At 39.1% G+C, this 27,381-nt stretch overlaps 1 protein-coding gene across 1 annotated transcript in view; it reads left to right on the top strand.

The window, feature by feature from the left end:
* The window catches only part of ADGRL4 (adhesion G protein-coupled receptor L4), a 160,057-nt gene extending 137,651 nt beyond the window's left edge, over positions 1-22,406 (top strand). Inside the window, exons 12-16 of the mRNA XM_063427971.1 lie at positions 7,056-7,276; positions 7,369-7,435; positions 14,481-14,572; positions 16,350-16,518; positions 22,234-22,406. Of these exons, the coding sequence (XP_063284041.1) occupies positions 7,056-7,276; positions 7,369-7,435; positions 14,481-14,572; positions 16,350-16,518; positions 22,234-22,296 (612 nt within the window). The 3' untranslated portion in view covers positions 22,297-22,406. The remainder of the gene's footprint in view (positions 1-7,055; positions 7,277-7,368; positions 7,436-14,480; positions 14,573-16,349; positions 16,519-22,233) is intronic.
* Positions 22,407-27,381: the final 4,975 nt, after the last annotated feature.

Here is a 27,381-nt window from a genome sequence, read left to right as displayed (position 1 = left end):
GTTTGTGCAGTGAATGCAGAGTGTGTTAGTGTAGCGGATGCAGTGTGTATAGTGAACGCAGAGTGTGTTTGAGTAGTGGATGTAGTGTGTTTACAGTGATGTAGTGTGTGTCTGTGTAGTGGATGCAGTGTTTGTATGTACTAGATGAAATGTGTTTAGTGGATGCAGTGTCTGTAGTTGATGTAGTGTGTGTATTAGACGCAGTGTCTGTGTATAGTGAATTCAGAGTGTTTCAATTTGTGGTGGATGTAGTGTGTGTACTGTGAATACAGGATGTTTGTGTAGTGGATGCTGTGTGTACAGTTGATGCAGAGTGTATGTTAGTGTAGTGAATGCAGAGTGTGTGTCAGTATAGTGAATCCAGAGTGTGTGCATAGTTTAGTGAATGCAGAGTGTGTGTTAATGTGTAGTGAATGCAGAGAGTGTGTTAATGTGTAGTGAATGCAGAGAGTGTCTTAGTGTAGTGAATGCAGAGAGTGTTAATGTGTAGTGAATGCAGAGAATGTGTTAATGTGTAGTGAATGCAGAGACTGTGTTAATGTGTAGTGAATGCAGATAGTGTGTTAGTGTGTAGCGGATGCAGAGTGTGTGTTAGTGTAGTGAATGCAGAGTGTGGTAATGTGTAGCGAATGCAGAGTGTGTGTCAGTATAGTGGATGCAGTGCGTGTGTTAGTGTGTAGTGTATGCAGAGTGCATGTTGTATTAGTGAATGCAGTGTGTGTGTTTGTGTATGCAGTGTGTGTGTTTGTGTATGCAGTGTGTGTTGTGTCAGTGTATGCAGTGTGTTGTGTTAGTGTATGCAGTGTGTGTTAGTGTATGCAGTGTGTGTTGTGTTAGTGTATGCAGTGTGTGTTGTGTTATTGTATGCAGTGTGTGTTGTATTAGTGTATGCAGTGTGTGTTGTATTAGTGTATGCAGTGTGTGTGTTTGTGTATGCAGTGTGTGTTGTGTCAGTGTATGCAGAGTGTGTTGTGTTAGTGTATGCAGTGTGTTGTGTTAGTGTATGCAGTGTGTGTTGTTAGTGTATGCAGTGTGTGTTGTGTTAGTGTATGCAGTGTGTGCTGTGTTAGTGTATGCAGTGTGTGTGTGTTGTGTCAGTGTATGCAGAGTGTGTGTGTTGTGTCAGTGTATGCAGAGTGTGTGTGTTGTGTCAGTGTATGCAGTGTGTGTTGTGTTAGTGTATGCAGTGTGTGTGTGTTGTGTTAGTGTATGCGGTGTGTGTTGAGTCAGTGTATGCAGAGTGTGTGTTGTGTTAGTGTATGCAGTGTGTGTGTTGTGTCAGTGTATGCAGTGTGTGTGCTGTGTCAGTGTATGCAGAGTGTGTGTTGGGTCAGTGTATGCAGTGTGTTGTGTTGGTATATGCAGTGTGTGTGTGTTGTGTCAGTGTATGTAGTGTGTGTGTTGTGTTAGTGTATGCAGAGTGTGTTGTGTCAGTGTATGCAGAGTGTGTGTTGTGTTGGTATATGCAGTATGTGTGTTGTGTCAGTGTATGTAGTGTGTGTGTTGTGTTAGTGTATGTAGTGTGTGTTGTGTCAGTGTATGCAGTGTGTGTGTGTGTGTGTTGTGTCAGTGTATGTAGTGTGTGTTGTGTCAGTGTATGCAGTGTGTGTGTGTGTGTGTGTGTGTGTTGTGTCAGTGTATGTAGTGTGTGTTGTGTCAGTGTATGTAGTGTGTGTGTTGTGTCAGTGTATGTAGTGTGTGTTGTGTCAGTGTATGTAGTGTGTGTGTGTTGTGTCAGTGTATGCAGTGTGTGTGTGTGTGTGTGTGTTGTGTCAGTGTATGTAGTGTGTGTTGTGTCAGTGTATGTAGTGTGTGTGTGTTGTGTCAGTGTATGCAGTGCGTGTGTGTGTCAGTGTATGTAGTGTGTGTGTGTGTGTGTGTTGTGTCAGTGTATGCAGTGTGTGTGTTTTGTCAGTGTATGTAGTGTGTGTGTGTGTGTGTGTGTGTTGTGTTAGTGTATATAGTGTGTGTGTTGTGTCAGTGTATGCAGTGTGTGTGTGTAAATGTCCAATGAGGAGGGGGGGCATTTTAACATTATTTAAAAAAAAAAATGTGTTTAATTAATTAAATTGTTTCTCTCCCCTCCCTGCTTACCTGTGTCTAGGGAGGGGGGAGATTCCATCCTCGGTGGTCCGGTGGCATGGTGGGGCCCCCCGGCTTCCTGTTACCGCAGAGGGGGCCCAGGCAGCACACTGCTTCTCCTCTTCTCTCCTCCAATAACTCTCGCGAGACCCGCGGAGCGTTACCATGGCAACCGGGTATCGCGAGAGTTATTAGCAGGGAGGAGAAGAGAAGAGTCTGTGTGCTGCCTGGGCCCCCTCTGCGGTAACAGGAAGCCGGGGGGCCGGGGCTGCACACATAGATAGCGATATTCGCTATCTATGTGTGCAGAGAAAGAAAGTGGGGCCCAGGACTGCCAGAGCAGTCCAGGCCCCCCAGGGCCGCCGGGCCCGTGACAACCGTCACGGTTGTCACCCCCTGATGGCGGCCCTGTATGTAACGTCATACATAGTGTATTTTAATATTAATATTAGTATATATATTAGTATTAAAATACACTTAGAATGACGTTACATATATATAATATGTATATATATTATATATATAATAGATATATACACACATATATATATATATATATACGTATAATTACAATAATAAATAAAATAATACAAATAAATAAATAAAATATTGAAACAAAATTTAAAATAAATTATATATTCATATGTATTTTCATTCTAACTGTATTTTGTTATTAATATATATATATATATATATATTGGTAACAAAATACACTTAGAATGACATTCTATATATATCTATCTATATATAAAATACAAATAACCGCAAATATATATATATAGATAAATACATATAATTACATAAAAGATTACATTAGTATACACGTAGAATTTAAATACCTATAAATGCATATATATTAAAATTCTACGTGTATATTTAAGTAATTTTTTAACATAATTATGTCATTTGATTAATTCAAAATTGATTGACATGCCTGACAACACAGGGAGAAAGTGCAGAGAAATTAATTTGCAAGCACTATATTTGACCCTGTAACTCTCCAAAACACCATAAAACCTGTACATAGGGGGTACTGTTTTACTTGGGAGACTTTGCTGGACTCAAATATTAGTGTTTAAACCTGGTAAATTGTATTACAACGATGATATTTTAAGTGGACTATATTATTGTTGTAATATGTTTTACTGTTTTAAAACACTAATATTTGTGTTTAGTGAAGTCTCCCGAGAATAACAGTACCCCCCATGTACAGGTTTTATGGTGTTTTGGAAAGTTAGAGAGTCACATATAAGGCTTGCATTTCATTTTTTTGACATTGAAATTTGCCAGATTAGTTATGTTGCCTTTGAGACCGTATGGTAGCCCAGGAATAAGAATTACCCCCATGATGGCATACCATTTGCAAAAGTAGACAACCCAAGGTATTACAAATGGGGTATGTCCAGTCATTTTTAGTAGCCACTTAGTCACAAACACTGGCCAAATAGAAGCCAAATTAGACAGAAGTGGGTTATATTTGAGCATGCTAGGCTGAACGTGCGTATATCATGGCTAGTTGCACTGAGGGTATGAGTATATAGCAGTACATTGTTGTGAAAGATGGCTGTCATGTTTAGGGTGTAGCTTGCACGTTATCAACTGTGTATTTATATCAGCAGCTCCACCACTAGTTATAAATCAAGTGTGAGTCGCCCCATGAGATGAGACTAGTGAATAACATAATACATGAACGGTTAAGGTAAAGGCATGTAAGGAACTACGACAATAAACTCTTTAGGAGGTGAAATAGTGACATGTTTAAATGCTTGCTACTTTACGATTAGTTAATGTGCAGAGAGCAGTTCATGTGATCAAAGGCATGGTGTGGAGGATCGGCTATAGTGGGACATGCTTGGCAGGCTGCTGTTTACTACTTGTGCTCATCTGATCCCTTCTGGGCGCCAGGTGCAGACCCTGGGAGTCCCTGATACCTGGAACAACAAAGGCAAGTCTCTGGCTGAATGCCGGGTTCGCGGCTTGAGGTGGTGGAAGCTTGTTTTGTCGGGTGGTCGGATCTGTCCCGGTGGTGCTTCACGTCCGGTGCGGGATTGTGGTGGCTTAAGGTGGAGCCGAGTGCTTGACGTGGGGCAGGCTCTGCATTTCTGTTTGTGCCTCCGGTCCCATCTTCGACGCCTTTTGCGTTGGTGGATTTTAATGGGGACTGCTTCGCTTAGCTGTGGTGGAGCTTGTTGGGGCTGTGGTGGAGCTTGTTGGGGCTTCCTGCTTGTTATTTGCTTCCAAAATTGATTAAAGAGTCTGTCCAGCTTAGACTCAATATCCTGCCATGCTTTGCTGGTACCAGGAGGACACGTGGCTGCCGCCATATTGGGAGAGTCGCAGATGAGTATGTCAGCCTGGGCGGCTGTGCTCTGTGCATCCATTAGCTCCAGACAGCCTCTCAGGGGTGGACCGGGATAACCCCCACCGGTCTAAGGGTGGGGGGGGTAACGGAGCTCCTGCCGGGAAGTAGCTGCTCCTGGGCATCCCAGGATCGGGAGATTGGCCGCCTCTCCCGCCCGGTGAGCACCAGGCCACACTTGCCACGCGGAGGTAAGTAAGACTCTGTCGAGTTGCTGACCGCTATTAAGCATGTCGGGTCGGTCAGGTAGGAGCAACATTGCTGGGTCATCCCCTTCTGGGGTGAAATTCGCTTGTTGATAGCTGCTTAAAGTGAGATATTGCGGGAGCTCACACAAAGTGCGTCTTTCCTCCATGACAGCTAGACCCCGCCCCCTGGAAGCTGCATTCTTAGTGAGAGGAGGGACAGTGTAGCTGCTGCTGAATAGGGAAATTGATAGCTAGGCTAGTGTATTCAGTGTCCACTACAGTCCTGAAGGACTCATCTGATCTCTGCTGTAAGGACAGCACCCGAAAAAGCCCTTTTTAGGGCTAGAACATCAGTCTGCTTTTTTTTTTCTGTGTAATGTAATTGCAGTTGTCTGCCTGCCAGCGTGTGTGTCAGGCTCACAGCGTATACTGTGCCCACTTGCCCAGTGCCACCACTCATATCTGGTGTCACAATAGCTTGCATTTAAAAATAAGAAAAACTTTTTTGACTGTAATATAATAGCAGTCAGTTTCCTTCACACGTGTGCATTTCAGGGCCTGCCAGGGCACAGTGTCACACCAGTGCAACTCATATCTGGTGTAACAGTAGTGTACATTTAAAAAAAATACAATTTTGACTGTAATAGATTGAATAGCAGTTAGTTGTCTGCAAGCGTGTGTGTCAGGCCTACAGCGTCTACTCTGCTAACTTCTGCCAGTGCACAGTGCCACTCATATCTGTTGTCACAGTAGCTTGCACGCATAGTACCACTAATCAAAAAAAAATGACAGGCAGAGGCAGGCCACCCCACAGGGGCCGTCGTGGTCGTGGTGCTGTGATTCCCTTTTGCCCTAGAATAATGCCTAGTGTTCAGAGGCCACGTACCCTGAACTCGAAAAGTTCTGAGGACATAGTTGACTGGCTAACACAGGACACCCAATCTTCTACAGCTTCCGCTCGGAACCTTGACACACCATCCTCCTCCAGCTTAGCTTCGGGCACCTCTCAAGTTACCACTCGCCCGCCTGCCGCCACCACCAACACTAGCACCACAGCCGCTTCACTTGATCTGTCAGAGGAGTTATTTACACATCAGTTGGAAGAAATTAGTGATGCGCAACCATTATTGCCAGAGGATGTAGATAACAGGGATATGTCTCAGTCAGGCAGCATTACACACATGGACGTACGGTGTGATGATGATGTTGTCATCAGTGAGGACAAGGAACGGGACATGGCTAGCTTGGTATCCAACCTTGTGCAAATTGGGAGTTTGCGGTTGTGCAAATGGACTGTTTGCGGTTGTTTGCGGTGCGTTAAACAGGGAGTTTGGTCTTTCACTGTGAAGCGGGCGTAACCCTTACACTACCTGATCAATACAACATCATACCTGATGTTTTAAAGCACGTTATTCCGAACAATTTAGGAATGTTAGGTGATTTATGCCCTTTATGGATTAAAACCAGACTCTGCATCAACTATGTAATTTTCCATGGGAGTTTTGCCATGGATCCCCCTCTGGCATGCCACAGTCCAGGTGTTAGTCCCCTTGAAACAACTTTTCCATCACTGTTGTGGCCAGAAAGAGTCCCTGTGGGTTTTAAAATTCGCCTGCCTATTGAAGTTTATGGCGGTTCGCCCAGTTCGCCCGTTCGCGAACATTTTATGTTCGCGACATCACTAGTCCTGACATTCCCACCTCTCTGTTAGTGTAGGGGTCTTCAGGTTTTCCTTTGTGCTCAAGCCTTATGTGTTTTTGGAACCTAAAAACATCCATAGGGCAGACAACTAAGAATAGTAGACACTTTAGAGTGAATTCATGCAATTTATAAAATTATTCTACCAGACACAGGAAGTTCCAGGCGTAGAATCCAGATGTGTTCACCCACAGCATTCTTCCTTTCTCCAAAGGTAAATGTCCACAAGGAGATGTTAGTTCCAGTAATACCTAAATTGCAGTGCAACGTTTCTTCCAGACAGCTACATCTATGCAGGTTAAAATGCCTTAAAGTCAAAATCAAACATTATCTGGACACTTGATGATATGAAGAATAGAGCTACATGTTTATTGAGAATTGAAATACAGGGCTATAGAAGCACCACAAAGTGATGGACAGACAATAACAAAGTACTGTGGACAAGAATGGTTTGAGACAACTTACCTGAGGTTGGAAGCCACACTGATTGGCTGAAACTCTGGCCCTGTTAGACAGCAGACCTATTAACTCGCTGTACTCCATCTTTTACCAAAAACCACCCATAAACTTACTAAAAAACAAACCTCTCTATGAGTCATGCCACCAAGACATATAGTATATACCAATTATACAAATGTACTGTTTATTCTCTGTTCACAATTGCATCTGTGTTTTATTTCTCAGATTAATACAAATGAATCTCTCTTTTCTTTGTCATTTTTTTCCAGATGCTATGCGCAGTCATTGCAGGATTGCTGCATTATTTTTTTCTCGCCGCCTTTGCATGGATGTGCATCGAGGGAATTCACCTGTACCTGATGGTCGTAGGCGTCATTTACAACAAAGGATTTTTGCACAAGAATTTTTACATATTTGGTTACTGTAGCCCTGCTGTAGTTGTTGGGATTTCTGCTGTTCTCGGTTATAAATACTATGGAACAGATAAAGTGTAAGATAAGTCTCTCTGATATAACATGTAAATAATGCATGTATTGACTTGTGAAGACAATAAAGTATCTAAAATATTTCCTTGTTTTGTAGATGTTGGCTGAGCACTGAAAATAATTTTATATGGAGTTTTATTGGGCCAGCTTGTCTCATCATATTGGTAAGTTTAGATTTCTATTTTTATAACATTCTGTATAACTATTCAAAAATAGCATTAATAGTTTAATGGTTCTTCATGTACTAATGAGGATGACTCATAAACTAGACTATTAACATATAGCAATGAATCACAAACAAGACTGTTAACACTTTTGGATCAACAGCAAAAACAGATGCGAGAAAAGCTGAACTTGATAGACACATGTTTCTTTTCAGCCTTTGTAACTATGTAACGTGAAACATACATTGTCAATTAACATCTGTTCTCATGAGTGAATTCAGTTTAAAGAGACCCTTTAGTCACCAGATCAACTACAGCTTAATGCAGTTGTTCTGGTGAGTATAATCATTCCCACCAGGCTTTTTGATGTGAACATTGTCTTTTTTCATAGAAGATGCAGTGTTTACATTGCCCCCTAGGGACACCTCCATTAGCCTGAGAGGGCCACTGGAGGTGCTTCCTGGAGCAGTGCTGCACAGTGTGCATGGAGACGCTGAATTGTCCTCATAGAGATGCATTGATTCATGAGGAGCTGCTGATTGGTTAAGCCGGTATTTGGCCCCACCCCTATTCCGCCTCCTTGCCTATTTCAGCCAATCCAATGCTTTCCCTTTGGTAAAGCATTGGATTGAATAAAAATTGTAAATTCCGATGATGTCACCAAAGCGGATCGGGGTGGGACCAGCGTCGGCGGATCTGCGCTTCAATGGAAATAAGGTACATTTTTTTCTCCTTCTAAGGGAGCCTACGGGGGCAAGCTACCTAAATGGTGGTTTTAACATTATAGGGTCAGGAATACACATTTGTGTTCCTGACCGTATAGTGTTCTTTTAACTTTTTATTACAGATGTCTTTGTGACAAGTTACAAATGAGTAAAAGCTTGCACTTTTTTGCTTACTTACAATTTGATAGCATATTATATAAATTATTCCAGTAGATCGAAATCTGGGCATGTTGGGGGAAAAAAAAGGAACACAAGTGTATTTTGTCTAATAGAACTTTGGAGAATCCATGTCTTATACATGCCTTCCAAATACATCTTATTAGGTTAAAGAACAGATATGCAAATCTGCTCACCTTTCAACAAAATTGAGAAAAAAAAAGCAGTTTTTGCAAGAGGAAAACCTTTCTTTTTTTTGTATTTTTTTATTTAGTTTTGCTAAAAAAAAAAAAAAATAGCTATAAAATTGAGATTACTTTCAGACACATTTTTATATGAACTTTTTTTTTTTTTTTTTTTTTAACACATTTAATCAGTAGACCAGAAAGGAATAAAACTAAATCTATCCTATATCAAATATTATATTGAAAACAAACTATAAATGGCATTCAAATATTTGCTATGTGAAAAATGGTTTAAAATGTACATATAGCTATTTCCAAGATTGAAGTGTAAACACTATAATCACTCCAGCACTCAAACTGTTTCAGTACAGTTTGAGAATTTACTTAGGTTCCACCAGGTGGCCATGGCCTCCTTCCAATCTTGCAGGCAAATCCTGCAAGGCAGGGCCAAAGCAGGATCATGTTCATTGGCCGAGAGTCCTCAGCTGAATCACTCAATCAATGAACGCCAACTTGAATGGCCAATCTTGTAGTAGTATGGTGCCTGGGATGTCCCATTAATAAATAAAGCATAAGACAAATTGATACTTATTTTCACATAGCAACAATACTCCATTGCTTTATTGGGAAGTGCATGACACATGCTTAGTGCTATCACAGCAGTTTCCTTTGCATTCAGTTGATAAGCAGGACGTTGAAGGGTGAGATACAAAACAAAATGTAAATTGTAAAGGAAAATCAATGGCCAGCCAATTAAAATCAACAATTTCATTTGCAATATGCTCTCTGTAAAATATAGAGATGATTGCATGTGTTATGAAATGCTACAACACAAATGGAATACTTTACCATCAAAATACGTGTTCCTATATTACCTGGTACCTAGTGTTTTGTCTCCAGGTTTTCATTATAAATGGCCCCTCACTCATTACATTTTTCCTTTACATATATAGTTGGGATAAATGCAAAACTGATTATTAATCCAATTTTCTGATTAAGAAGGAATAAATTATACTATATAAATGTCTTCTTCCAGCAAAGTGCTATACGAATATATATTTCCATTGTGTTTGAGAATCTATCCCATCTGCATAAACAATTCTGTGCTCATCCTCCCTGATCTAAAAACAGTTTGTTTTCTCTTGAATAGACTTTAAATGGTAGCGTTTTTGTCTCGAATTCTCAGCGTATAAAATAAAGTTTGACATGTCAGCTGTACTTTGGAGGAACTCAGCATGGGGTTTGAAGAAGACTGTATGTCAACTGCCTTATAATCTGATATTTCAAATATTGTGTTGTATCGTCTGTTATTGGTGATCGGTCATCTTTGAAGATTACACTGTCATCTTCATTTTTCACAAAATCTTATGTACCCTATAATCATCACAGCTATTTTTAACTGAATTGCAGCATCAGACAAGAACTCACAATTTCGCATAAGCAGACATTTGTAGACTAACAGTCTTGGCACATCTGCAGAAAATCTTTTTCTTTCGAACAGCAGGGTTCCTGATGAGTTGTTTCACTTGGCTTTAGCACTCACCCTAAACTTTTCTAACCTATCAGAATTCTCACAAAGCATCCGTTACCCCTCCACCCCCACCCCTGTAGGCGGCTCGTCCGCAGTTAGTTATAGGATTTGAAACGCAGCCATGACTAATCTGGCTGCGGCTTTTAATTAGTCAGCAAATTCTATGTCTTGATTGCTTTGTATGAAAGTTATGTTTATAGGGATCTTTGAATTGTATAAAAGCCTAATCTGAGAAAACAAAAAAGTCTAAAAAAATTTCTGAGAAGCTAAATTTAAAGTGACACTAATTCTAAAATTGGATTCTGGCTCATTTAACTTAAATATGTATTATTCCACATGGACAAAGAACATATGATGATAAGTGATTACATTTGTACACATCATTGTGGCAAAATCAATGTTTTATTCTTCCTGTATGTATTCACCAGACTATGTATTTATTCCAAGTGCCCCCAGTGTATATGTATATTTTTCCTGCAGACTAGTTTAAGAGATCCTATTGTATACATTTGTTGCTAAATCCCCAGGGATGATTTTGTAATTTCTGGCAAAGGTAAAATCATGCAAAACTCACACAAATTGTTTATTCTGAAGAACATGCAGAATGTGTGGGTAATATACACTAAAGCAGTTATAACTTTACATAACTGATCAAACATAACGCATGTCTGATCTTACGCAGAGATACTTCCAATTTTACAGAAATATGAAAATTGGTGGATATACAAAATTATGTTTTACTGTCTATAGGTAGACTCCCGGTTCCAAATGGAAACCAGAAGTCCAAAAAAGGAAGTCACCGGGTTGTACTGATGAACAGGGGGTAACCCTTAATTAGTAAGCACAGAAAAAAGAAAAAAATATACTAGTTCACTGACACATATGCCCAGACGGGTACTGTGCCAGGAAAAAGTTGTACAACCCTGTAGAAGTATGCTAAGCAGTTAAAAGAAAAATATTTATTGAAACTAAAATCACTTAGTCTCCTGCCAAAATAGATACAAAAGTAGGGTAGGCATCAGCCAATAGCAAAGCTGCAGGTAACAGTCCAAGGTAGAGAGGACTAATATATGTATACTGCAAGCAAACAGTCTATATACACTATATAGTCTGGGGATCACCCAAGAATCTCTCTGTCTGTTACTCCATACTAACAACTAAAAAAGCTGCCTAAGAAGGACCTCTGTTACCTCAGCATAGCATAATGCTAATGCCTACTATTACTACCAGATCTAATGAGGGACTAAGATAAATATCTAAGTGCTACTACCCACAACCCCAGTGCATAGTGAAAAAATGAGTCAAAGTAAATAAAATAAAATAAATTAAAGAAAAAAGCCCAACGCGCGTTTCAGCGTATCAAGACGCCGTCGTCAGGGGCAAATACAAAAAACTAGCTACATCTCCGCTCCTTAAATAGCCGGTATGTGATCAAACATACCGGCAACAGCTGATTGCCCGTAATGGGTACTTGCCTTTCATTGGTTCAGAGGAACAAACGGTCCACCTATCCAGCGACCGGGACCTGTGCCAGCCAATCCCCTCCATGCGTCCCACGTGGTGGCTACGTCATCGCCAAGTCACGTGGGCGGGGAGGGGAGGGGGGCGGCAAGTGTCGGCTGAACCTCCTCCAGCAAAAACCGCCGATACTCTATGAGTTAGGCGGAGGTCACCGAGTGGGCGGAAAACTCCTCCCCCAGTGTTGACGATACCCAGTGAACCACTGGGACGTCACTGAATAGGGGGAGTATCCATGCTCGATAATTAGTGACGAGGAGGTTAAAAAGGGGGTTTCCCATTAATGCACTGCTAATTGGCAAAATAAAAATAAAGGTCCCCCTCAAGTCAAGAGGGGAATTGAAGAACCGCTCTATTATTAGCCCCTACAGTATAAAGGGGATAATATATGGGGACCAGTGGAGAGACCCATATTAATAATGGTCAAATGCATAGCAGTGGCTCATGTTGTATAGCAAGGGTTATCAATGGAGATGTGCTATATTATTACTGATCCCTAAGACACTTACAAATAATAATGATTTAAAGTTCCAATAATAATTAATTACATGATAAATCATAATTAGCATTTAAAAACCAACATAATTAATGTAAATCATTGGTTAGATGAAGGGGGTATATGAGAACCCCTCATTGAGGCCGTGTGGTGATAAGGTTTGGAGTTTGAAAATCCAATATGCCTCCCTCTGGCGAAGTTTAATGTCCCAACCTCCTTTCCGTGGTGGTTGAGGGATATGTTCTATCCCCATGAAGCGTATTCCCTCTGAGGAATGGTTATGGAAAAAATGCAAATGTCTTGATATGGGGGTTTCTAAATGTCTCCTCACTGAGTTCCTTCTTAGGCAGCTTTTTTAGTTGTTAGTATGGAGTAACAGACAGAGAGATTCTTGGGTGATCCCCAGACTATATAGTGTATATAGACTGTTTGCTTGCAGTATACATATATTAGTCCTCTCTACCTTGGACTGTTACCTGCAGCTTTGCTATTGGCTGATGCCTACCCTACTTTTGTATCTATTTTGGCAGGAGACTAAGTGATTTTAGTTTCAATAAATATTTTTCTTTTAACTGCTTAGCATACTTCTACAGGGTTGTACAACTTTTTCCTGGCACAGTACCCGTCTGGGCATATGTGTCAGTGAACTAGTATATTTTTTTCTTTTTTCTAAAATTATGTTTTAACCTTAATAGTACACCACTGCAAGACGATGTCACTGGTTGGGGATTTTACAAATAAACACTGCAATATAACATCCAACAATAGGTGGCAGCACTGTTTTCATTCATTGCAATACAAACATGTAACTCCAACTTTAGATATATCCCTAGCTTGTTAGATTCACATTCCCCTTTCTCTAAAAGAGACATAAATTATTCTTACTTACTTTTAGTACCACACCATGCTGATCATGCCACAGCTGTCACATCTCCCCTGGTAGAAAAGCATTTGGGGCCTACAGTGTATGAACAGCAGCTGCCAACCTGAACGTATTAGCATATCTGGGGACCATTCGGAGCATTTAGATGTCAGTCCTGCAAATTTTAGTACCACAATAAGAAGCTTCTCCAGTGACTAACCTTAGGGAGCAATTTCTGAGACTGCATGGAAAGTCTTTTTGCACTTAAAACACTACATTAAGTAAATATACATTAAGTACATATACATAGCCCTCAATATGTGGTGGGGCATTCAAATAATCCTGGGGGGGTGGGGGGGGGGGCTAACAAGCATTGTTAGTATATTTAGCTTGTGTGCATTCTGATTAATTTCCTCTTCAGGAGGAACCACAGAAGTGTATGATCAGTGATCTAACTGACATGTTTCCTTTTGCCCTATAGTCTTCCTGTACGTCATATGTTGGACATTTGCTCCATCTCTTCTATGCATAACACAATGCAGTCCCCACCTTCAATACAACTCAATGAGAGCCGGATGCTCTCGTCACTGAGCGAAGCCTCGTGGTGCAGGACTTATCTCATTGGTTGAGTGTGATCAGTTGACCTCTCATCCAACGCTCAAGCCCTACACTGCAGAGCTTAGACAAGGAAAGCTAACAAAAGCTCCTTAACAGAAACTTTCTGCCCTTATTGAGAATAACTAAATAATAGCAAACAAATACAGCTAGACTTGTCTTACTAAAAACAAGTCAAGAGTCTTAAACCTAATGTATTGACGTGAGTATTCCATTCAGTGAGTGAGGGAGAAATGGAAGAGTCAATTAAATAATTAAATATGATTAGTGTTGCTCTGAATAAAGAATTCTTGGCACATTATGAAATAGGAGAATATATTTTAAAATACATATGCAAGACATTCTGACCCCTGTTAATTGCATTCAATATTAAATATTAAGTATTACTACTACTTTTAACAATATCCATAACTAATTAATTAAGTTTGTTGAATGCTTTCCAGACCAGTCTTCTTCAGAGATTCTTATCTTATCTCGCACAGGAGGCTACTACAGGGAGTTATAATTTATCCCATCGGCAAGCAATTAATAGAGTGAACTCTTCAGAACTATAAGCAATGAGATATAAAGAACTCTACCTGTATCTCCTTAAGTAAATACTGGTACTGACAATAACCATAATATAGGATTAAAATGGATATATCTTTTAAGAAAGTGTTAATTGAGACTGTTTGAGTTGCAACCATGGACGGTGTGGCCAGAATTGTTGAAATAACGTAATGAAGACTTAACGTAGTAAAATAACGTAGTGAGACTGTAGGCATGGTCAAAGCACCAGACTTATTTCAATTTTACTAGTTTTGCTGCTTAAACTGCCCACTCAAGTCTAAGAAGGCAAAATTTGTATGAACAACCATTAATGCAATTACCATAATTTAACAATTCATGCACGTCTGGATAAATAAATATGGTAATTTTACAGTAATAACTATGTTTTTTTGTGTGATATATTTCCAGGTAAATTTGATGGCGTTTGGAGTGATCATATATAAAGTTTTTCGACATACTAAAATGTTGAAACCAGATGTGAACTGCTATGAAAGTATAAGGTTTGTAGTGTTTTTGTATAATAGTTTTCAAATATTTTCAGGTCAACTTGTCAACACCCAGTCTGATTTTACAAAGGAATAAAACAAATCTATCCTGTACAACACCAGCCATTCTTCTCACACTGACCGCTATTCACCAGTACCTGAACTCAGTCCTTACAATGATGTCCTTTCTGGTAGCATCTTAAAGTGGCTCTGTAACCTCAAACTTATCTTTCTCCTTTTGTTTCGTCTTCCCTTCCTCTTTCTGAATCTGATCTTCTTTTCTGATTCCTTTGTCTTACGTATTTTTCCTACACTTGACAATTTTGACAAATGGTGGAACTTAAGGCATAAAGCAAGCTCTACATCCTTTGGGAAGATAGTGAAACTTGACTTAAACTCCATCCCTTGTCAAGGTTTGTCAAGCATAGGAAAAATGCATAAAACAAAGTAGCAGCTACTTTGCCTTATGTTTTAAAGAGAAATAGATCAGAAATTAAGAAAAAAAAAAGAACAGACTTTGCAAGCAGTATAGAAGTTTCAGGTGACAGAGCAACTTTACTATTAGGAATATGTCATAATGTAATCCCTTCCTTTTTGTACAAGGCACACTTAACCCACATAATGTCTTAATAGTGTTTGTGACACGTCATTTCTGATTCACAATAACTTCTGCCACTGATAAGACCTTACAGGATCCCAGCAGCACATGCATGGTTAAAGCCCAGTGATGTGTCTCCATATTGCAGCATTAGAAAATGTTATTTATCTTCATGATCCTCTCAGAACGTGTTGCATTCCCATCCTGTAAAGACAGGCTTTTCTTCCGTAATTACTATGGAACTTGCCTTCTTAATGCTCATGGTGAGTTCTTAAAAAAAAAAATTGTCTGACAGGATGACAGGGTTTCAGCTCTAAAACTAAGTTAATGGGACTTGGGAAAGCTTTTTACACGATAGTCTGTAGAAACAACACATACAGTTTATTGGCTTTAAGATAATGAGATTTTCCCTTTTATCTATCTGTTAAAATAACCATTTTAGAAGCCGGGTAATAGACAAGGTTTGACACACACAGGTGGAGGGTGTCCTTGAGACATGATAGAAAATGATAGATGTCATGTATAGATTAGATTCCTCTGATTCTTAAAGAGTTAAACATGTTTTATTTATCTATTTTGTTTTATTTCTGACAATGTGGTCAACGTAGCTATGACATCGAATCATTGCTGTTACAAGGATTAGGGTTTTGCTGTTTGAGTGTGTGTAACCCTGATGAGGCAAATACACAATGTCCATAAAAAGTTTTATTTTTGTTATTTATTTCTTGCTGACGGTCACATGTCCCCAGATCCGTACTTTCTATAATTTCAAGTGACCAAATATTTTAAGGGAAGTGACTGCGAGTATGGATAAGTTGTATGCTGTTTCTAATAATATTTAGTCAGCAACATCAAGACTATTGAGTGATATTAGTGTATATGGGTAACTCATTTAGGAATAGAATAAATTAACAAGCATTGTATTTGCCCAACTAAATCTGGCTAGCTTTTTAGTTATATTACTTGGGGTCTTGATACGGGGTGCCAACTCACAAATCCACCCAAGTGCCCAATGGCCAAATATCCTAGGTTCACCTCTAGATTTATGAACTGCTTTAGAATTACTACAGATGGTGGTTCTCTGAATCTAATATCTAATCGAATGACGAGTCTTGTGTTCATTTTATGATGCTTTTGGTTATGTTCAGTGTGCACTTACATGCCTTTATATTAATTCATGTTATTATAATGCAGGTCCTGTGCTCGAGGTGCCCTCGCCCTACTATTTCTCCTTGGTGCTACCTGGATGTTTGGTGTTTTACATGTGGTGAATGGTTCAGTGGTCACTGCATATCTTTTTACCATTTCCAACGCGTTTCAAGGAATGTTCATTTTTATATTCCTATGTGTCTTATCCAAAAAAGTAAGTAAGCTGTGCTTTGGAGAACCCCCAAAATACCCTCTTTTTTTCTGAATATTTTTTTTAGGATTTATTTTCATATATTTCCTGAACAGGATTAACATAATAATATTAAGATATTTTCTTTTGCACATATTCAATGAAAATGCAGTATGATGTCTTGTGCATTCAGATGTGGCTGAATGTGCATTTATCCGAATTTCAGATAATTCAAACAGTCATTCTACCGAATGGCCAAATAGCAATCACCACAAATTAAACACATTTCTTGTTGTAATAATATTCCTTCATTCGATTTGTTCCAACCAACAGTAGACTAGAATATCAGGAGAAGTAGGAGTTTAAATATGATATCCTAAAGAGTTGGAGCCCTACGTGGACTTGTCTAGGGTGAAGAAAAAGAACTAAAAGGTGAAAATCCACCATAAGGTGGAGAACAATAAAACATAACTTTTAATAGATATAGATGTAATACAATACAGTAAACAACGCCTTACATCCTAAATCCTATGTACACTATGTGCAGTATAAAAACAAGGCTGCAGGAGACCATTATAGTGCATATGTAGTGATGAGCCAGAGTGGCGAAACGCATATCAGGGCTACTGACAGACGCTATCCTTAGCCACTGAATCAGCAGGAAATTGTCAATCCATATGTTAACCGTTGGAACATGAGCGGTTATACATTCTAAATTTAACTATAGACACCTTTTCAATCTACTGTGAGTCTCGGTGCATCCACCACTGGCCCAGACCACTCACTGGAGCTAGATTTTACTAATATCTAGCTTTACTATGATATACTCATTAGGTAGTTGTAAGGGGGGTAGCTCCTCTCATACAGTAGCGTGGGGCTTAGGTTTTTGCTTTAAGGGGTGCCCTCAAAGGCACAGTTTTACATAGGGTACCTTCCCTCGTTCTGTAATTAACTCAGTGTAATACCTGGCACCAAAACCAACCCCCACGCCATCCACATTCTTTTCTGTAACAACATTGCATATTTTTCTAACATGTTTCAATATCTTGATATGTTATTGGTTGTAAGATTCTCCCCTCAACTAGACTTCTATACCAGATAAATATCGGTGATCACCCCTTGGGACATCAGTCTTATTTTAGCATGTCTTTATTATACCAATAGGATCCAAGATCCATTCGGTGGATGATCCCCCTCCTTCTGTGTGTTAGAGACTCACCGCACTAATATACTATTATCAGATTTACTGAAACATCAGTGATTATTCTTCGACTTATCCTAACCCCTGCCACAGGCCACCGTTTAGTTGATAATCATCTTACTCCAGATCTACGTTTGCACTATAATGTTCTCCTGCAGCCTTGTTTCTATACTGCACATAGTGTACATAGGATTTAGGATGTAAGGTGTTGTTTACTGTATTGTATCATATCTATATCTATTAAAAGTTAAGTTTTATTGTTCTCCACCATAGGGTGGATTTTCACCTTTTAGTCCTTTTTCTTCACCCTGAACAAGCCCATATATCATATTTAAACTCCTACTTATCCTGATGTTCTAGTCTACTGTTTGTTCATTATTAGTGAATTGTTTTTACCAGAGGTTACCCCCCATTCAGGAGATCAGTTATCTTATCTTATCTGACTCTATTTTGCTATTTGTTCCAACCAATCAGTGCAATATATGCCCAGACGCTAGTTTTTTTATGTCAGTGAACAATCTCTAGCAAGTGGGGACACGAGAGAGGTTTAAAACCACCCTTTTACTAGTATGGGGTCATAGTGACCTCCATAGGCTTTTATTTGTCGCTTAGTTCAGGAGATATCTCGCCTGAACTAAGAGTGCAGCATTAATTTAACCGCATACCAAATAGTACCTACCAATATCAGACGTTTGTAGGATTGATGGAAGGATGTAGGGACGAGCTCCGATCCCCTCTGCTTCCATGTTTAACATCTCACTGAGTGATTGGTTACAAATAAAATCGTAAAATAGGAATGTCATTTTCAATGAAAAAAAGCAGAACCACCACGTGGATGAAATTCATTTAACTTAATAATTACTAATTTTCAGCTGAAAAAAATTCAGACAAACCAAATTTTCCATCAGTGCACGTCATGTTGTGGGATGCAAGTGTGCCCTTTCCAAACAGAGGTGTAACAACAACTGAAACATGATTGATGCTCTCACCTGGAGACATTCAAATATAGACATTCCAATATGAGTTTTTAACCGTATTAAGGGAAGTAACACTTGGTTGTAAACCATGAGTCAAGCCAGTTGGCTAGAAAACTGCAAACCTTTATATGTCATGACAGGCTCACTTTAATAATGACACCATAATGTCACCATTAATGATGACACCATAATGTCACCATTAATGATGACACCATAATTGTGCTGTATACATAGGGTCTTAGCTAATACTATGCTGGTCCTCATGTTGTGCACCATTTCAGGGCAAGATACAGAGTATACTCTGTAGAACGTGTGTCAAAACCCTATGGGCAGCTTCTTAAAGCATCAATTTGGGCATGTGAAAACAAATGTACCTTTTTCAAGCCAGTTTTATGAATGGGAAGCCACTGATTGGTTGAGAGCGTCAGCTGACCGCTCTCAGTTAATCAGCGGCACCATTGCTTGATTCTGCAAAAGCCTTCTGGTCTCCCAATTTTGAAAAAACGTAAGGACAGCGAGGCAGAGAAATTTGGCACCGGAATACAGACTTTGCAGTTAAACTGTTTTCTAATGGTTTAACCCCTTAATGTGAGCCAGCGACAAACCTCCTGGCACCATAACAACTTAATTTCTATGAAGTTGTTATGCTGCCCGAAGAGTGTTCCTTTGACCTAAGATTGACACTAAAGATTTTTTTTTATTTTTTGACAATCTTTATTTATAGCAGGGGCTTTTCATATTCAATAAAGACAAGTTGAAAAAAAGGATTTTACAGAAACAGGTGTTCAGTAATATTTTCTGTTGCAACGCACAGACCTCGCATAGTTAGTTTATATGGAATTATACATAGCAATTTTCACACTTAAATTCCACAAACATTGCATAAATTAGTTCTTGCTCTTTCTCTGTTCCTCTACTTTTTGCATTTTCCTTCTCTCTTCGTCTCTCCACTGCTTTAAAAACTGTTCTCAACTAATAATGTGAACAACAATAAGCAAATTTAACTATGAAAAAGAGATTCTCCTCCCAGAGCCTCACAGCCATCTACACTCTGTAAAGATGGGTAGGTGCTAGACCCTTCCCAAAGTATACTTTTTATTTTTTTGACAATCATTATTTTCTGTTTTTAGCAGTTAACAGAGACGCAAGGTACAGTTAACCAAGTGGCTTTGATACATGTAGTTGTCTTGCTTATCTTGTGTAATAATATAACAGAAACAGTGTGTATGCTATGGTGGTAAACATTTCCATAACAGTTGGTATTTGAGTGGAAGGTGTGGGGACTTGCTAGTTACACTGTACTGCACTGCGTCGGTGTCCACTGATCACAAAGGCTTGCGCTTAAGCGGTGCGTTAACTTATTTCCCCTAGCGCACAAGGGTAGATACTTAAGTGTTTGTTCCGTTATTGGCCGTGTACATCAACCAAGGGGTCCAGGTTCTAGTGCAGGCCTCCGAGCGGTTGTGGAGGGCCGTGGTCAGTGATTCCATAGAGTGTATCTCGCTCACCCTGTCCACCCATTGCTGGAAGGATGGCACAGTGAGGAGGTGTTTGACACTAAAGATTTTATGGACTATGATTCCAATCACATGCAGCCAGGGTTTAATAGAATCTTGATTGCTGGAGTATCCCATAACTAGTTTGGGTACTGGGATTTAAATGCTAAAGATAAAATCCTCAAAAAGCACATACGGTTTTTAATTCATTCATTGCATTTGTTGGCAATATTGCAAATAATGTATAGAGTCATTTGTATTATGTATTACATAAGTGGATGTTTCTTGTCCTTATGTATTTGAAATGAAAGTTCAGTTTTGAACCTTAAAGGAAAAGTGTAATTAATTTTCAATACTAAAAAAAAAAGAGATTAAATGTATAATAGTCTACATGTGTATTATTTTCTAATGCATATTTTGGGTAACTAAAATTATAGATCAGGGTGGTGCAGTAGACATTGCTTACCTAGATTTCAGTAAGGCTTTTGACACTGTTGCACATAGAAGGCTTATCAATAAACTACAATCTTTGAGTTTGGATTCCAATATTGTTGAATGGGTAAGGCAGTGGCTGAGTGACAGGCAACAGAGGGTTGTAGTCAATGGAGTATATTCAAAGCTTGGGCTTGTCACCAGTGGGGTACCTCAGGGATCTGTACTTGGACCCATTCTCTTTAATATTTTTATTAGTGATATTGCAGAAGGTCTTGATGGTAAGGTGTGTCTTTTTGCGGATGATACTAAGATATGTAACAGGGTTGATGTTCCAGGAGGGATAAGCCAAATGGCTAATGATTTAGGTAAACTAGAAAAATGGTCCGAGTTGTGGCAACTGACATTTAATGTTGATAAGTGCAAGATAATGCATCTTGGACGTAAAAACCCAAGGGCAGAGTACAGAATATTTGATAGAGTCCTAACCTCAACATCTGAGGAAAGGGATTTAGGGGTGATTATTTCTGAGGACTTAAAGGTAGGCAGACAATGTAATAGAGCAGCAGGAAATGCTAGCAGAATGCTTGGTTGTATAGGGAGAGGTATTAGCAGTAGAAAAAGGGAAGTGCTCATGCCATTGTACAGAACACTGGTGAGACCTCACTTGGAGTACTGTACACAGTACTGGAGACCATATCTTCAGAAGGATATTGATACCTTAGAGAGAGTTCAAAGAAGGGCTACTAAACTGGTTCATGGATTGCAGGATAAAACTTACCAGGAAAGGTTAAATGATCTTAACATGTATAGCTTGGAGGAAAGACGAGACAGGGGGGATATGATAGAAACATTTAAATACATAAAGGGAATCAACACAGTAAAGGAGGAGACTATATTTAAAAGAAGAAAAACTACCACAACCAGAGGACATAGTCTTAAATTAGAGGGACAAAGGTTTAAAAATAATATCAGGAAGTATTACTTTACTGAGAGGGTAGTGGATGCATGAAATACCCTTCCAGCTGAAGTGGTAGAGGTTAACACAGTAAAGGAGTTTAAGCATGCGTGGGATAGGCATAAGGCTATCCTAACTATAAGATAATGCCAGGGACTAATGAAAGTATTTAGAAAACTGGGCAGACTAGATGGGCCGCATGGTTCTTATCTGCCGTCACATTCTATATGTTAAATAAATACCTATTTTCAATGCATCTTTGTGTTTACCCCTGCTCTGTGGTGGAGGTTATGATTAGTGACCCAAAAATGTGCTGGTAATGAACAAATAGTGTGTGTTCACCAATGCTGACATCATGCACAAGCACTGTTGGGACAGTTTCAGACCATCAAAATGTGCCTGGTCTTGGCAGATAAATGGTACTTCCGACCCAAGAACTCAAAATATGGCCACCCCCATATAGCAAAAATAAGCCAGGAGATTAATTAAAAACATGTAATTATAATTACACAAAATAATACACAAATAACATATAACGCATGTAATCTTTTATTTGAAATAATAATAATAATGACAATACTCCTTTAACAGACGGGTCACACAAGACGCGCCACAGTAATGTTATCACTTCTGTCCCTAAATGAAACGATGTTAAATGTTGTCTGCTTTTTATAGATCCAAGAGGAATACTACAGATTGTTCAAAAATGTGCCGTGCTGTTCTGCCTTTCTCAAATAATGGACCAATGGACAAGTCGGGATTTCTCACCCAATAAACGCAAATTATATGAGACAACCACACCATTGAACCAGCATGGCCCTTTTTGTGATTCCATAACAATGACTCTTTTTTTTTTTTTTTTTTTAAATAATGGATAAAAAAATCACTTCATTCTCTCAGAGTGGGTTGCACCATAATAGTGAAAGTTAGTTTACCTTGACCGATTTAATCACTTCAGTACCAGTGAGTCATAACTGTCCTACCTGGGTTAATTCCATTATCTAATTCTACTATACGAATAATAAGAGAAATGAAATGTCTTCTATACAAAGAACGTTAAGTGTAAAGAATTCTGTTTTTCAAAATATTGACCTGTGAGACAATTCAGACTGTTTTAAGAGACCTGAAAACTTTGTGATTTTCATAATTTTAAATAATGCTGACTGTCCAGATATATGAATCATAACATTGTAATCAGTCAATATGATGTCAACAGTTTTCAGTGGTGGTAGTAAGCAATCCCACCTCCGAAGATTTTGCAAAGTAAAACCTATTATTAGGATGTTTAAATACAAAAGAATATTACAGTACGTACTTGTTGAAATTATTTATAGGAATATATGTTTTTAAGCAGTTTTCTGTTAAATTATGATGTCAGACACATCTGAATGTATTGATTAAGAGCTGGTTCTGGCAGAGTAAAACATTTTGCAGTGTAACATGCAATATTATCTTCTTCTGTTTGAATTTTACTGCTGCACAAAAAGAGTGAGTTTTTTTTTTTAAAGTGAATGATGGATACTAGTAAAGCTCTCCACCTTTGAAGACTTACTACATCTTGCATATGGCATGGTATCCTATAAATAAACACATTAAAGGGACACTATAGTCACCTGAACAACTACAGCTTAATGTATTTGTTCAGGTGAGATCTATAGCTCCCTGCAGGCAATCTAATGTAAACACTGTATTTTCAGAGAAAATACAGTGTTTACATTGATTGATAGGAATACCTCCAGTGGCCGTCACTCAGACGGCCACCAGATGGACTTCCTATCATGTAGGGCCCTAAAAAGGCCTTGTACATGTCAGACATATTAAAATACGTCTGACGTGTGCAGGAGAGAGAAGGCACTGTGTGCGCGCCTTCTCTCTCCAGCCTGTCAGCAGAGGAGAGAGGGCGGGCAAAGACCGCGAGCTGAGCTGTCAGTTAGCTCAGCTCGTGGCCGCGCACACCGCACGCATGCGCGGTAGTGCGCTCAGGACTTCAGAGGGCGTCATGAATGCTGCCCTCTGAAGTATGTGCGCATGTGCGGCAAAGCCACGCATGCGCACACGGGAGCAATGACGCTTCCAAATGGAAGCATCTGATTGCTCCCTGCTCACGCCACCCTATTTTGTCATTTTGACGAAATAGGGGGCGCGGCTTCACGAGGCTCCCGGTGCTGGAACCAGGTGAGTAAAATCCTCTGTCTGGAGAGTCCCTCTAATATTGGACTTTTGCATTGGTACCAAGGAACTAAATTAGGTTGGCAGGACAGGATCCTGAACTTGGGACTGTTGGGGGCCCTGTGGTATTTAAATGTTCATGTTAGCAAACTACATCTCCGATGAGCCATTGTTAGATAGAGCACAGGAAGTGAATTACAAACAGTTCTAACTCACTAAAAGCAGGTGTTTGCTTATTTGAATACCAATTTTCTACACCAGTGGTTCCCAACAGAGGAACACTAACAGTCCACCATTATCCAGTTTGGTTCCAGTGCAAGGCTGACAAAAAAACCAAAAAACTTTCAGAAATGGGTTGAGAACCATTGTTCAACAACATCTATTTTTTTATGAAATAGACAAATTATATTAAATACATAGTTACATAGTTACGTAGCTGAAAAGAGACTTGCGTCCATCAAGTTCAGCCTTCCTCACATTTGTTTTTTGCTGTTGATCCAAAAGAAGGTAAAAAAAAAACCCAGTTTGAAGCACTTCCAATTTTGCAACAATCTAGGAAAAAATTCCTTCTTAATCCCAGAGTGGCAGTCAGATTTATCCTTGGATCAAGAAGCTATTACCCTACATTGAAAAATGATATCCTTGAATACCATCTATGATATTTACATACCAATGAGTTACAAGGTATTCTCTTCATTGTCTAGGAGATGTAATTACTTATAAGCAAATATAGAATATGCATTCCTGAAACCAATACGGTCAACTACCAGTCACGCTATTGTCAAGTTTGACCGCATAAACAGATTCCAGATTATAATATCAATTTTATATATTATTGGCCATTATTTTTTTTTACAAAGCCTACATTTTTTTAGGAGCTTCGAAATGATTACCAGGATTTAGCATTGTATTGTACCTCCTGCTGTATAATTGTCTATGTATATATTTTATTATGTATAAGTATTCTTTTATGTGTTTTGTGCTCTCTGTATGTTTTAATAAAACCACTTTGTTGTTTTATTTTGTTAGAACTGATGTATCTGGAGGAATGTGATTCTCTAATTGCCTTGAATGTGCTGGTAAAGTTTTTTAGAGAAATCGAACAAAAACAAAAAAACATGACAGTGAATGGAGTAACAGGAAACATGGACAGATTATGAAACAATTACTTTCGGTAGTTTTCGCTGAACTGAAAGTGAATTGCAAATTTAAAGTCAAAACAGCAGAGGAAACATAGCTGACTTAGAGAATTATTCTAGTTTAGTTTTATTTTAACAAAATGTGTAATTCTGTAGTGAATTCTTGACAATTCACCGATAAGTAAACAACCGTGTCTAAATAAAGACAAATATTTGTAGATAGATGTAGTTAATCACTACAGTGCAAATTGCCACTAACTGACCATGGAGTTTCATATTTTAAGCTAAAACAAGAACATTTTAAAAAGTTTGTCAACTCATCAATGTGTCTGCAGTTGTTGAAAAATATTTACATTTGCAGGTCGATACATGATCCTCCATGGTCTAGTGAGCAAACTGGCAGACTTTTGACTGCTAAAACATGGTTTATCTATGGCTGATCTGAATAACTCTGATATTGTAGCCCATTGAGTATATCACTGGCCCGAGCAGAATATGATATTCCTGTGCTGCCTGGAGGCCCTTTCCCTGATTCTGGCCAACAGACTGGTCACTGGCTCTTGTGATACTTTTGACCTGCATGTATCTGTGAATGCATAATTGAGATTAAGAATTCATGCATCTAGACATACTGTATAGGCTAATTTATGAGGTGAGCGTCTGTATTTGTAAACCTACATGGAGGATTTATTTATTTATTTATAAATTATTTTACCAGGATGGATACATTGAGATTTCTCTCGTTTTCAAGTATGTCCTGGGTCTTTGTCCACAAAACATTGCATTGTTACAATAGGATACAATATTACAAAAATACAATATACAAGCTATATTTACATACACACATACAGTTGCAAGAAAAAGTATGTGAACCCTTTGGAATGATATGGATTTCTGCACAAATTGGTCATAAAATGTGATCTGATCATCATCTAAGTCACAACAATAGACAATCACAGTCTGCTTAAACTAATAACACACAAAGAATGAAATGTTGCCATGTTTTTATTGAACACACCATGTAAACATTCACAGTGCAAGTGGAAAAAGTATGTGAACCCTTGGATTTAATAACTGGTTGAACCTCCTTTGGCAGCAATAACTTCAACCAAACATTTCCTGTAGTTGCAGTTGTAATTCTTGACCATTCCTCTTTACAGAACTGTTTCAGTTCAGCAATATCCTTGGGATGTCTGGTGTGAATCGCTTTCTTGAGGTCATGCCACAGCATCTCAATTGGGTTGAGGTCAGGACTATGACTGGGCCACTTCAGAAGGCGTATTTTCTTCTGTTTAAGCCATACTGTTGTTGATTTACTTCTATGCTTTGGGTCATTGTCCTGTTGCAACACCCATCTTCTGTTGAGCTTCAGCTGGTAGACAGATGGCCTTAAGTTCTCCTGCAAAATGTCTTGATAAACTTGGGAATTCATTTTTCCTTCGATGATAGCAATCCGTCCAGGCCCTGATGCAGCAAAGCAGCCCCAAACCATGATGCCCCCACCACCATACTTCACAGTTGGGATGAGGTTTTGATGTTGGTGTGATGTGCCTCTTTTTCGCCACATATAGTGTTGTGTGTTTCTTCCAAACAACTCAACTTTGGTTTCATCTGTCCACAGAATATTTTGCCAGTACTGCTGTGGAACATCCAGGTGCTCTTGTGCAAACTGTAAACGTGCAGCAATGTTTTGTTTGGACAGCAGTGGCTTCCTCTCTGGTATCCTCCCATGAAATCCATTCTTGTTTAGTGTTTTACGTATTGTAGATTCGCTAACAGGGATGTTAGCATTTGCCAGTGACTTTTGTAAGTCTTTAGCTGACACTCTAGGATTCTTCTTCACCTCATTGATCAGTCTGCGCTGTGCTCTTGCAGTCATCTTTACAGGACGGCTTCTCCTAGGGAGAGTAGCAGCAGTGCTGAACTTTCTCCATTTACAGACAATTTGTCTTACCGTGGACTAATGAACAGCAAGGCTTTTGGAGATACTTTTATAACCCTTTCCAGCTTTATGCAAGTCAACAATTCTTAATCGTAGGTCTTCTGAGAGCTCTTTTGTGCAAGGCATCATTCACATCAGGCAATGCTTCTTGTGAAAAGCAAACCCAGAACTGATGTGTGTTTTTTATAGGGCAGGGCAGCTGTAACCAACACCTCCTATCTCATCTCATTGATTGGACTCCAGTTGGCTGACATCTCACTCCAATTAGCTCTTGGAGATGTCATTAGTCTAGGGTTTCACATACTTTTTCCACCTGCACTGTGAATGTTTACATGGTGTGTTCAATAAAAACATGGCAACATTCCATTCTTTGTTTGTTAATAGTTTAAGCAGACTGTGATTGTCTATTGTTGTGACTTAGATGATGATCAGATCACATTTTATGACCAATTTGTGCAGAAATCCATATCATTCCAAAGGGTTCACATACTTTTTCTTGCAACTGTATATAAATGTAATACATAACAGGTAATAACTATATTCAACCATGACAGGTGCATTCTGTGCTGAGGT

The sequence above is a fragment of the Pelobates fuscus genome, chromosome 7 (genome assembly GCF_036172605.1).
Source record: "Pelobates fuscus isolate aPelFus1 chromosome 7, aPelFus1.pri, whole genome shotgun sequence".
Taxonomy (NCBI): domain Eukaryota; kingdom Metazoa; phylum Chordata; class Amphibia; order Anura; family Pelobatidae; genus Pelobates; species Pelobates fuscus.
This window is presented reverse-complemented; position numbering and strand designations above follow the sequence as displayed.